Source organism: Anser brachyrhynchus (genome assembly GCF_964034855.1).
Source record: "Anser brachyrhynchus genome assembly, contig: SCAFFOLD_372, whole genome shotgun sequence".
NCBI lineage: Eukaryota > Metazoa > Chordata > Aves > Anseriformes > Anatidae > Anser > Anser brachyrhynchus.
This window is the reverse complement of record NW_027663931.1, coordinates 1537-13953: the sequence shown is the minus strand read 5'-3', so window position 1 is coordinate 13953 and position 12417 is coordinate 1537. Positions and strand designations below refer to the sequence as shown.

Below are 12417 nucleotides of genomic sequence, written 5' to 3'. Positions count from 1 at the left end.
GCGCCCCCCTCAAGGGATGTCCAGGAGCCCCCGGGGTTGTCTTAGGGGGGGGTTTAGGGGCGCGAAGGAGCCGCGCGGGAGCCCTGCGGGTGTCACACGAGGGTTTATTGGGGGGGGGGGGGTGCGGGCCCCTCACTCCCCCTGCCCCAAGCGCTTCACGGCGGGGTTGGGGTACTCGGGGTTCTCGACGGCCCCCGGGCCGAACTTGAGCTCGAGGAAGGCGCGGGCGTTGTTGGGCGCCATGGCGGTGAAGCCGGCGAAGGGCAGCGGCACCAGCGGGCGCAGGAAGCGCTCGGGGAACTCCACGTCCTGCGGGTGCCCCAGCCACGTGTCCTTGGTCATCACCCCGGCGCGGGCGTAGAAGGGCCACAGGTCGACGTGCAGCCGGTTGGCGCGGCTGTAGTGCACGCGGAAGAAGTCCCCCTCGGCCGCCTTCTCCCAGACGAAGCCCTCGGCGTCCTCCACCGCGCCGCCTCCCGCCGCCGCCTCCCGCAGCCACCGGCACTTGCCGGCGTCCTCCCGGTAGATGCCCAGGTCCACGTCGTAGTCCCAGGGGATGATGTCCCGCAGGCGCACGGCGCCCAGCAGCGAGCCCCCCTCCAACCAGTACCGCACGCCGGCGGCCTCCAGCGCCCCGGCCACGTGCCGGGCGGTCTCGCGCAGCGCCCGCAGGCAGCACGGCGGGGTCCAGCGCCCCGCCAGGAGGTACTGGGGCGTGCGGGCGTGCACGGTGCCGAAGCAGCGCGCCGTCTCCTTGCCGCAGCCGTACCAGCGCTCCCGCCCGTCCGCCAGCACCTCCCGCTTGATGCCCAGCTCGCGCAGCAGCCGCCGCCGCCGGGCCCCCGCCAAGCTCTCGGCTTTCCACCGGTTGTGGGGGTTAGCCGGGGGGGCCGGGGCGGCGGGGAAAGCTTCGGGGAGCACCCGCACCCCCCAGCCCCGCAGCGCCGCCTGCACGAAGAGGGCGGTGGGCAGCGGGCGAGCCAGCGGGAAGGAGAGGTTGAAGAGGTCGCGGGTGCGCAGCAGCAGCACGGCCGCCCCTTCCACGGCCCCGCAGGCCGCCCCCCCCGGCCCCCCCGGGGCCGTAGCGCGCCGTCCACTCGCGCAGCTCCACGCGCAAGCCCAGGCACCGCAGCGGCTCCGTCCCAACGGGCGCCGCCACCACCCGGGCGTCCCCCCCGGCCTCCAGCGCCGCCCGCATGCGGTCCAGCAGCCCCGGTCGGGCTCGGGCGCCGTCGGGGACCAGCGCCACGTGGCGGGTGCGGACGTGGAGCTCGGGGCGCGAGTCCCGGGGGGGGCGGTCGGGAGCGGGGCGCAGGAGCAGCACCCGCGCCCCGGGGGGCAGCGGGACGGGCGGGTAGGGGGCCGCCTCGGCCGCCACCAGCACGGGCAGCGGGAGGGCGGCGAAGGAGCGCGCGGTGCCGGCCACGTCGTTCTCGAAGTCCTCGAACTCCCGCAGCAGCACGGTGACGCCGGGGAGCTCGCGGGGGGGGCGGCAGCGCGCTGCCGGAGGCCCCCCCCCCGGCCGCAGCCAGGCGCAGTAGAGGAGGAGGAGGTTGAGGCCGATGGCCCCCGCCAGGGCCGCCTGGCACGGCGTCAGGCGCATGGCGGTGATGGGCTTGGGGTCGTCCCCCCCCCGTTAATTAACGAAGTCTCTCACCGGGGGGGGTCATGGTGAGCCCCCCCCCCCCGTTAATTAACGAGGTCTCGAGCCGGGGGGGGTCACGGTGAGCCGGGGGGGGCGGTCGGGGGCTCGGCGGCAGCGCTGCGGGGGGGGAAAAAAGCGTTTATGAAGGGGTCGCGCTAACGAGGGGGGGTCACGCTAACGAGGGGGGTGCACTAATGAAGGAGTCGCGCTAACGAGGGGGCTGCATTAATGACCCCCCCCCATCAAGGTGCATTGCCATGGCTGGTTTCTATAGCAACGCTGTGCCCCCCCCCCAGCACCTATAGGTGCCGTGCCTGTACGTGGCGGGGGCACCCATAGGTCCCGAGGGCCGCGGGTGCGCACGGACACGCGCGCGGACCAACGCCTACACCCCGCCCTATACGCGCCCACGCGCTCCTATACGTCCCCAGGCACTTCTCTGCGCACCTACACGCCTCCGTAGAGGTGTACGCCGCTATATACGCCCGCGGTCACCTATATACGCTGCCCTCACAGGTCTGCACGCGCATCGACACGCCCTTATACACCGCTATAAGTCCCCCATCCCATATGGCTCCCATCCCTCCCTTGCAGCCCCCTCGGCTCTTATCTCCAGCCCCCCCATCCCCTACAGTCCCGTAGCCCCCCCTATAGCTGCCCTATAGGCCCTGTGCCCCCCCGTCCCCTATAGCACCCAGCCTCAACCCCCTTAGAGCCCCCTTAGCTGCCACTCCCAGCCCCTCCCTAACCCTATGGACCCCATAGCCCTCTCGTTTCCCTATAGCTGCCCTATAGAGACCCTATAGGTGCCCTACAGGGACCCTATAGGCGCTTTATAGGCCCCCTACACCCCACTCCTATAGTCCCCACTCCCCTCCCTGAGAGCTCCTGCCCCCAAGCTCCCCATCCCCCATAACCTATAGCTCACCTATAACCCTCTATAGGCCTTGTGCCCCCCCTGTCCCCTATAGCCCCTGACCCCCTCCCTTACAGCCCTCTTAGCTCCCGCTCCCAGCCCCCCCGCACCATACAGCCCCCATAGCCCCCTCGTTTCCCTGTTGGCACCCTACAGAGACCCTATAGCCACACTTTAGGCCCTATAAGTGCCCTACAGAGGCCCTATAGTCGCCCTTTAGACCCTATAAGCGCTCTACAGTGGCCCTATAGCCACCCTTTAGGCCCTATAGGCAGCCTTTAGGCCCCCACCCCTTGGAGCTCCCGCCCCAGCCCCTATAACGCCCCCCAGCACCCCACACCCGCCCCATAACGCCCCACAGCTGCCCCATAATACCCTGTAACGCCCCATAGCGCCCCACAGCTGCCCTAAAACGCCCCCCACCTGCCCCATAACACCCTATAACGCCCCATAGCGCCCCCCACCTACCCCATAATGCCCCCCACCTGCCCCATAACGCCCCCCACTCACCCTATAATGCCCCATAACGCCTCCCACCTACCCCATAATGCCCCATAACGCCCCCCACCCGCCCCATAATGCCCCATAACGCCCCCCACCTACCCCATAACGCCCCATAACGCTCCCCAAATGCCCTATAACGCCCCATAACGCCCCCCCACCTACCCCATAACGCCCCCCACCTACCCCATAATGCCCTCACCCGCCCCATAACGCCCCCCACTCACCCTATAACGCCCCATAACGCCCCCCACCTGCCCCATGACACCCCTCACTCACCCCATAATGCCCCATAACGCCCCCCACCTGCCCTATAGTGCCCCATAACGCCCCATAACACCCCCCACCTACCCCATAACGCCCCCCAACGCCCCCCACCCGCCCCATAACGCCCTCCACTCGCCCCACACTTGTCCTATAACGCCCCCCGCCCGCCCCATAACGCCCCATAACACCTCATAACGCTCCCCAAATACCCTATAACACCCCATAACGCCCCCCACTCACCCCATAACGCCCAATAACGCCCCCCACCTGCCCTATAGCGCCCCATAACACCCAATAACGCCCCCCACCTGCCCCATAACGCCCCCCACTCGCCCCATAACGCCCCATAACGCCCCACACTTGTCCTATAACGCCCCATAATGCCCTATAACGCCCCCCACCTGCCCCATAACACCCTATAACACCCTATAACGTCCCCCGCCCGCCCCATAACGCCCCCACAACGCTCCCCAACGCCCCCCACTCGCCCTATAATGCCCCATAACGCCCCCCACCTGCCTCATAACGCCCCCCACCTGCCCCATAACGCCCCCCAACGCCCCCCACCCGCCCCATAACGCCCCCCACTCGCCCCACACTTGTCCTATAACGCCCCATAATGCCCTATAACGCCCCCCACCTGCCCCATAACACCCTATAACACCCTATAACGCCCCCCGCCCGCCCCATAACGCTGCCCAACGCCCCCCACTCGCCCTATAACGCCCCATAATGCCCCCCACCCGCCCCATAACGCCCCCCACCTGCCCCATAACGCCCCCCACCCGCCCCATAACGCCCCATAACGCCCCCCACTTGTCCTATAACGCTCCATAATGCCCCATAACGCCCCCCACCCGCCCTATAACGCCCCATAACGCCCCCCAACGCCCCCCACCCGCCCCATAACGCCCCCCACCTACCCCATAACGCCCCATAACGCCCCATAACGCTGCCCAACGCCCCCCACTCGCCCTATAACGCCCCATAACGCCCCCCACCTACCCCATAACGCCCCATAACGCCCCATAGCCCCCCCCCCCCCCCGCCCCGTACCGCCCGCGGGCGCCGTCGCCGTGGCAACGCGCGTCCCGCCCCCCCCCCTTCTTCTTCCCTCCCCCCCCCCCACTTCCGGCTCCCTTTGTGGCAGGAAGCGGCGGCGCCGCGGCTCCCTTTGTGGCAGCCGTGATGGCGGCGGAGCGGGCGGCGGCGGCGCCCAGGGCCCAGCCGCCCCCCCCCGGTCCCGGTCCCGGTGCCGGTGGCACGGAAGCGGCGGGCCGCGGCGGGTTGAGCCTGCCGGGCATCCTGCACTTCATCCAGCACGAGTGGGCTCGCTTCGAGGCCGAGAAGGGGCGCTGGGAGGCGGAGCGGGCAGAGCTGCAGGTACCGGGAACCGGGGGGGGGGGGGGGGGAGTTACCGGGAGGGGGGGGGGAGAGTTACCGGGGCCGTCGTCAGGGGGTTACCGGGGCCGCCGCCGCCGCCATCTTGGGAGGAAATGGCCGCCGGGACGGGGGGGGTGGGGAGGGGGCGGGCACCGGGACGGCGGCACCGGGGGGGAGGGGGCGGCACCGGGGGAGGGGGGGCACCGGGGGGAGGGGGGGGCACCGGGGGGAGGGGGGGGGGCACCGGGGGCACCACCGGGTCTTGGGGACGCCGGTGTCACCGTGCCCACCCCCAGCCGTGGGGACACCGGTGTCACCGTGCCACCCCCAGCCGTGGGGACACCGGTGTCACCGTGCCACCCCCAGCCCTGGGGACACCGGTGTCACCGTGCCACCCCCCAGCCTCGGGGACACTGGTGCCACCCCCAGGCTTGGGGACACTGGTGTCACTGTGCCACCCCCCCAGCCTCGGGGACACCGGTGCCACCCCCAGTCCTGGGGACACCGGTGTCACCGTGCCACCCCCCCAGCCTCAGGGACACCGGTGTCACCGTGCCACCCCCAGTCCTGGGGATACCGGTGTCACCGTGCCAGCCCCCCAGCCTCGGGGACACTGGTGTCACCCCCAGTCCTGGGGACACTGGTGTCACCGTGACCCCCCCCAGCCCTGGGGACACCAGTGTCACTGTGCCACCCCCCAGCCTCGGGGACACCGGTGCCACCCCCAGCCCTGGGGATACCGGTGTCACCGTGCCAGCCCCAGTCCTGGGGACACCGGTGTCACCGTGCCCACCCCCAGCCTTGGGGACACCGGTGTCACCGTGCCCACCCCCAGCCTTGGGGACACCGGTGTCACCCCCCAGTCCTGGGGACACCGGTGTCACCGTGCCACCCCCAGTCCTGGGGACACCGGTGTCACCGTGCCACCCCCAGCCTTGGGGCCAGCTCCCGTCCGACTGCTCGGAGCCCGTCGTCGTCCCCCCCACCACCCCAAGCAGCCTCAGCACCTTGTCCCCGGCTCCTGGGGGGGGGGTGCGGTGTCCCCAGGGTGTCCCCGCGGTGTCCCCAGGGTGTCCCCGCCGTGTCCCCGCCGTGTCCCCACGGTGTCCCCGCCGTGTCCCCGCAGGCGCAGGTGGCCTTCCTGCAGGGCGAGCGCAAGGGCCAGGAGAACCTGAAGACGGACCTGGTGCGGCGCATCAAGATGCTGGAGTACGCCCTCAAGCAGGAGAGGTGGGTGCGGGGGGGGGGGGGGGGTTGGGGGGGCCCCCCAAAAAATTTCGGGGTCCCCACGAGCGTCCCCGTGTCCCCCCCCCCCCCCCCCAGGTCCAAGTACCACAAGCTGAAATTCGGCACCGAGCCGGCGCCGGGGGACAAGAAGGCGGAAGCGCCGGAGCCGGGTGCGTGTCGAGGTGCTCATGGGGGGGGCGCAGACTTTTGGGGGGCCCCCCCTTGACCCCCAAATTGTGCCCCCCCCCCCCCAGCAGCCCCCAACGGCCCCCTGGAGGCGGCGGCGCTGGAGGGCGGCCCGCTGGCGTGGAAGGAGGGCCGGCAGCTGCTGCGGCAGTGAGTGCAATGGCGGGGGGGGACACGCATTTTGGGGGGTGGTATTTTTTGGGGGGTGGTATTTTTTTGGGGGGGGGGCTCCCTCAGCGTGCGCCCCCCCCCCCCGTAGGTACCTGGAGGAGGTGGGGTACAGCGACACCATCCTGGACATGCGCTCGCGGCGCGTGCGGGCGCTGCTGGCCCGCGGCCCCCCCGGCCCCGGGGGGGGGGACTCGCTGCTGGTGCGCCGCATCGAGGAGCAGATCCAGAGGTGAGGAGGGGACGGGGGGGGGGGGGCTTATAGGGTTTATTTTGGGGGTTTGGGGGGGGGGTCGTTTCGCGGCGGGGAGGGGGCTGCAGCCCCGTGGCTTGTGTCGTGTCCCCCCCCCCCCCCGCCCCGCAGGAACGCGGGGAAGGAGGCGAAGGAGCGCGGGGGGGGCTCGGTGCTGGAGCAGGTCCCCTTCCTGCGCTCCTGCGAGGACGAGGACAGCGACGAGGACGAGGAGGACGCCGACGGCCCCCCCGCCGAGCCCCCGCGGCAGCACAAGAAGCAGCGAGTAAAGGCGAGCGGCCCCCCCCCCCCCAACCCCCGGGGACGCGGCCCTGGTTCGGGGGTGCCCCGAAACGGGTCTTGACCCCCCCCTTCTGTCGCAGCTCCCCCCCAAGCCCCTGCTGCCCGAGGTGGAGGACGAGGACGAGGACGACGACTCCGAGGACGCCCTCAACGAGTTCGACTTCCTGGGCTCCGGGGACAACGGGGACGGCCGGCGGGCCGGGGAGGGCGGCGAGCTCGGTGAGCAGGTCCGGGGGGGGGACACACGTAAAATTTTAGGGGGGGGGGAAGGGGGGGGCGCCGCGGCGCCCTCCGAAGGCAGCCCTGACGCCCGTGTCCCCGCAGAGAGCCGCCGGGTGCGGCTGCAGGGGATGCTGGCCGACCTGCGGGACGTGGACGGGCTCCCCCCGAAACCGGCCGGGTCGGGGCAGCCGCGCGCGCACGAGGGTACGGTCCCCGGTGTCGCGTCCCCCCCCCCCCGCCGCGTGTCCTTGTCCCCCCCCCAAACCCCCAGCCCCGGCCACCCTGAGCCGCGCCGCCCCGCAGGGTCCCTCGGCCTCTCCTCCGACGTCTTCATCATGGACAGCATCGGCGGCGGCGCCGTCAGCCTGGGGGACCTGGCCGACCTGACGGTCACCAACGACAACGAGCTCAGCTGCGACGTGAGGCCCCCCCCTCGACCCCGTCCTTCCCTGTCCCGTCCCCAAAATGGGCCCCGAGCGTCCCCCCTCAGCCCCGTTTCCCCCCCGTGCCGCGGGACGTTCCCAGATGTCGCCCCGAGCGTCCGTCCCCTTGGCTCTGCCCTCGCCCCGTACGTCCCCAAACCGCTTCACGAGGGTCCCCTCGGCTTTCCTATACCCCCAAAACGAGCCCCGCTGTCCCCCCCCGAGTGTCCCCCGGGCTCGGCTGTCCCCCACCACCACCCCCCGGCGATGTCTGCCCCACGCACCCACGCCCCCTCGAGCACCCGGCTCCCCGCCGCGTCCCTCCGCTCCCTTCCTCAAACCTCTCGGCGGCGCTTCGGGGTGGGAAAAAAACCCCAAACCCGGGGGCGCCGCCGCCCGTCCCCCTCAGCCGTCCCCCCCGCGCCCCCCCGCAGCTCTCGGAGGGCCGGGACGCCCTGAAGAAGACGTGGAACCCCAAATTCACGCTGCGCAGCCACTACGACGCCGTGCGGGGCCTGGCCTTCCACCCGGCCGAGGCCGCCCTGCTCACCGCCTCCGAGGACGGCACCCTCAAGCTCTGGAACCTCCAGAAGACCGTCGCGGCCAAAAAGTGGGTGCCGGGGACGGGGACGGGGACGGGGGGGGGCTGCCGGGCACCCCCCGAGGTGCGGGGGTGACCCCCCTTTCGCTGTCCCCTCCCGCAGGAACGCGGCGCTGGACGTGGAGCCGGTGTACGCCTTCCGCGGGCACAGGTGGGGGGCCGGCGGCGGCGGCGGCACCGCCGCGAGGGGCGCGGGGCCCCCACGGGGGCGAGCTTCGGGGCCGCCCCTGGCCCCGTGTCACCCCTCCGGTGTCACCCCGTCCCCGCAGGGGCCCGGTGCTGGCCGTGGCCATGGGCCGGGACAGCGCGCTGTGCTGCAGCGGCGGCGTGGACGCCTGCATCCGCCGCTGGCGCCTGCCCGACCTCGACATGGATCCCTACGACGGCTACGGTGGGTGCCCCGCTCCCCTCGCCGGGGCGGCACGCTTTGGGGGGGGGTGGGGGGGTCACGACGTGACGTTTCCGGCCGTCCCCAGACCCCGGGGTGCTCAGCGGCGTCCTGGAGGGCCACGGGGACGCGGTGTGGGGCCTGGCCTTCAACCCCGCCGGCGACCGCCTGGCCTCCTGCTCGGCCGACGGCACCGTGCGCCTCTGGGACCCGCGGCGCGACGCCGCCGCCGCCTGCCTCAGCACCTACGACGCCCAGAGCGGTGAGCCGGGGGCGCGGGGCGTCCCCCCCCAACCCCCCCCCTCCCCCCCAGCGCCGTCCTCACCCTCGTTTTGCCCCCCCCCCATGCAGAGCACGGCGTCCCCACCTCCGTCACCTTCTCGGCCACCGAGCCCGGGCACGCGGTGGTGGCGTTCCGCACGGGCGCCGCGGTGCTCTACGACGTGGAGGCGGCTCGGCCCCTGCTGACGCTGGAGGCGCGGCCGGGAGGCGGTGAGCGAGCCGGGGGGGGGTTGGGGGGGGACAAACGGGTGTCCCCAAGGGGGTGGCGGGGCCTGATCCTGTGCCCCCCCCCCCTCCCCCAAGGCGGCAGCCAGATCAACCAGGTGGTGAGCCACCCCTCGCAGCCCCTCTCCATCACCGCCAACGACGACCGCGGCATCCGCTTCCTCGACAACCGGACAGGTAGCGCCGCGGCCTCGTTAGCCCTAACGAGGCTGGGGGGGGGGGGTTGGGGGGGGGCGCTGGGGACAGCCTTGTCACCGCCGCCTCCTCCCCGCCTCGTGGCGCCAGGGAAAGTCGTGCACTCCATGGTGGCCCACCTGGACGCCGTCACCTGCCTGGCCGTCGACCCCAACGGCGTCTTCCTCATGTCCGGCAGTGAGTGACCGTGGCCCCGTCCCCGAGGCCTCGTCCCCGTCCCCGAGGCCTCGTCCCCGTCCCCAAAGCCATGTCCCCGAGGCCTTGTCCCCGTCCCTGGAGCCATGTCCCCATCCCCAAGGCCTTGTCCCCGTCCCCGAGGCCACGTCCCCATCCCCAAGGCCACGTCCCTGTCCCTCAAGCCATGTCCCTGTCCCCGAGGCCTTGTCCCTGTCCCCGAGGCCATGTCCTCATCCCCGAGGCCTCGTCCCCATCCCTGAGGCCACATCCCAGTCCCCGAGGCCTCGTCCACGTCCCTGAGGCCACATCCCCGTCCCCGAAGCCATGTCCTCATCCCTGAGGCCACGTCCCTGTCCCCAAGGCCACGTCCCTGTCCCCAAGGCCATGGCCACGTCCCCGAATCCATGTCCTCATCCCCGAGGCCACGTCCCTGTCCCCGAGGCCATGGCCACGTCCCCGAGGCTGTGTCCTCGTCCCTGAGGCCACATCCTTGTCCCCAAGACCACAGCCATGTCCCCAAGGCCACATCCCAGTCCCTGAGGCCACATCCCCATCCCTGAGGCCACAGCCATGTCCCCAAGGCTGTGTCCCTGTCCCCGAGGCCATGTCCCCATCCCCGAGACCTCGTCCCCGTCCCCGAGGCCCCGTCCCCATCCCCGAGGCCACATCCTTGTCCCCAAGGCCACAGCCACGTCCCCAAGGCCGTGGCCTTGTCCCCAAGGCCACATCCCAGTCCCTGAGGCCACATCCCCATCCCTGAGGCCACAGCCACGTCCCCAAGGCTGTGTCCCCATCCCCGAGACCTCGTCCCCATCCCCGAGGCCACATCCTTGTCCCCAAGGCCACAGCCACGTCCCCAAGGCCGTGGCCTCGTCCCCGAGGCCACATCCCTGACCCCAAGGCCATGTCCCTGTCCCCAAGGCCATGTCCCTGTGCCCAAGGCCACGGCCACATCCTCAAGGCTATGTCCTCGTCCCCGAGGCCACGTCCCCGTCCCTGCGGCTGTGTCCCCGTCCCCCTCCCCAGCCTCTCACTTCCGGGGCGAGCCTGTGGGGTCTCCGCTCCCGCTGCCCCCCGCCCCGCGTCCCCGACCGCCCTCCCAGCACCGTGACGCCCGCATCCGCCCCCTCGCCCCCCGCCTCGAGCCTCCCCCCACCCCCACCCCAAAAAAAACCACCTCGCCCCCCCCTCCCCCCCCGGCAGGCCACGACTGCTCGCTGCGCCTCTGGCACCTGGCCCACAAGACGTGCGTGCAGGAGCTGACGGCGCACCGCAAGAAGCACGAGGAGGCCGTGCACGCCGTCGCCTTCCACCCCCGCCGCGCGCTCAGCGCCAGCGCCGGCGCCGACGCCTTGGCCAAGGTCTTCGTCTGACGCGGGGACGAGGGCTGGGGGGGGGGGCGCTTTGTTACCCCCCCCCCCCCCCAGGAGGTCCCGGTGCCCCCCAGGCGCTGGGGGGGGGGCTTCGGGGCTCTGCGTGTGTCCCCCCCCCCACCCCCCCGGGGCTGCTCCTGGCTCCGTCTGGTCCCCGGGGGGGGGCTCTCCGTACCCCCAGGGGTAGCTAAGGGCTCTGCATCCCCCCCCCCGCCCCCCCCAGGGGCAGTTATAGGGGCTCCCTCTACTCCCCGGGGGTGGGGGGGGGCTCTGCGTACCCCCCCCGGGGCAGTTAAGGGCTCTGTTTGCCCCCCCAGGGCAGCTGTGGGCTCTGCCTGCCCCGCTGGGGGCAACTGGGGGCTTCCCCCCCCCCCCACCCCAGGGGGCAGTTGTGAGCTCTACCCTTCAGGGACTCTCCATCCCCCCCCCACCCCCAGGGGCAGTTACAGTCCTTATCCTGCCCCCCCCCCGGGGGGCAGTTACGGGCTCTCTGACCCCCGGGGGGGGACACTACACCCCCCCCCCCGGGGATTTCTACCCCGCCGGGGTGCCCTGTTACCCCCCCGGGGGGCAGTTAGGGGCTACGTCGGTCCCTTGGGAGGCTCTACATCCCTCCCCCCCCCGGGGGCAGTTAGGGGCCTTATTTACCCCCTCCTGGGGCAATTATGGACTTTACCAACCCCCTAGGGGCAGCTACGGGGGGGGGGGGCAGTTAAGGCTCCATTTACCCCCCCTGGGTGCCGCTACGTGCCCCCGGGGGCACTTAGGAGCTCATCTTGCCCCCCCTCCCCCCCCCCCCAGGGGCACTTAGAGGTTCAATGCCCCTGGGGGCGGCCGGGGGGGGGGGGCACTGCAGGCTCCGAGCCCTGCCCCCCCCCCCCAACACTACCCTGGGGCTGGGCCCCCCCCCCCAAAAAAAAACAAACACAGCGGGGGCCCCCCCTTGTATATTTGTACAGCCCTGACGTGTCCCCCCCCCCCCCCGTCCCCGCGTCCCCCCCCCGGGGGCTCGTCACCGCCGCCTTATCACCGTGTGATAGTCCGGGACCCCCCCGGGGCCCCCCCCGTGGGCCCTCCCCATGCTGTATCCCCCCCCCCCCATGCCCCCCCCCATTTTTCCCCTTTTTAAGGCCGGTTGCTTTTTATTGTATATTTATTTGGCGTCTTTTTTGGGGGAGGGGGGGTCTGGGGGGGGGGATCGTGCCTCAATAAAGCCCTTTGCCAAGAGCCCTGCGCTGCTGCTGGGGGGGGGGGGGACGGGGACAAAGGGACCCCCCCTCGGGTTCCCTGACACCCCGTCGTGCCCCCCCCATGTCCCCTTTCTGCCCCCCCATGTCCCCAAGGACCCTTGGGGACCTTCGACAACCTGGCCCCATTGTTCGGGGGGGGGGTTAATTGGATTGGGGGGGGCGTTAATTGGCTCGGGGGGGGGTAATTGGATTGGGGGGGGCATGGGTCGGAGGTGGTGTCCCCCGGTCCCCCCCATGGCACATATAGGGACACGGGGACGGGGAGAGGCCCCGTGTGGGGACACTGGGATGGGGACAGGCCACGTATAGGGACATAGGGACAGGCCACGTGGGGACATGGGGATGGGGACAGGCCACATATAGGGACACGGGGATATGGACAGGCCATGTGTGGGGACAGGGACAGGCCCCGTGTGGGGACCTGGGGACAGGGACAGGCCACATATAGGGACAT

General features: G+C 71.5%; 2 protein-coding genes across 3 annotated transcripts; one reads left to right on the top strand and one right to left on the bottom strand.

The window, feature by feature from the left end:
• Positions 1-84: 84 nt before the first annotated feature.
• On the bottom strand, positions 85-2199 carry FKRP (fukutin related protein). The gene is given in 3 exon segments (XM_080608748.1): positions 85-1078; positions 1080-1762; positions 2093-2199. Coding segments are annotated over 2 exon segments (1470 nt in total). The 5' UTR covers positions 1604-1762; positions 2093-2199; the 3' UTR covers positions 85-132.
• A 2271-nt stretch (positions 2200-4470) lies between these two features.
• Positions 4471-10800, top strand: STRN4 (striatin 4). 2 transcript variants are annotated; one of them, XM_080608746.1, is made up of 17 exons: positions 4471-4712; positions 5839-5942; positions 6036-6109; positions 6194-6275; positions 6385-6525; positions 6658-6817; positions 6909-7047; positions 7153-7254; positions 7354-7469; positions 7907-8082; positions 8177-8224; positions 8343-8464; positions 8550-8723; positions 8813-8953; positions 9047-9145; positions 9254-9340; positions 10544-10800. In XM_080608746.1, exons 1-17 carry the CDS (start codon positions 4518-4520, stop codon positions 10711-10713), a joined length of 2130 nt encoding a protein of 709 aa, XP_080464872.1. In that variant the 5' UTR covers positions 4471-4517; the 3' UTR covers positions 10714-10800. The 2 variants fall into 2 exon arrangements, with proteins under 2 accessions (XP_080464872.1, XP_080464873.1); XM_080608747.1 differs by having other exon boundaries at positions 6197-6275; positions 10544-10799.
• Positions 10801-12417: the final 1617 nt, after the last annotated feature.

Coding starts and splice junctions, on each gene's coding strand:
- STRN4 (XM_080608746.1), top strand. CDS start 4,518: ATGGCGGCGGAGCGGGCGGCGGCGGCGCCCAGGGCCCAGCCGCCCCCC. Junction 6,818..6,908: donor ACAAGAAGCAGCGAGTAAAG/GCGAGCGGCCCC, acceptor CTTCTGTCGCAG/CTCCCCCCCAAGCCCCTGCT. Junction 9,341..10,543: donor CGTCTTCCTCATGTCCGGCA/GTGAGTGACCGT, acceptor CCCCCCCGGCAG/GCCACGACTGCTCGCTGCGC.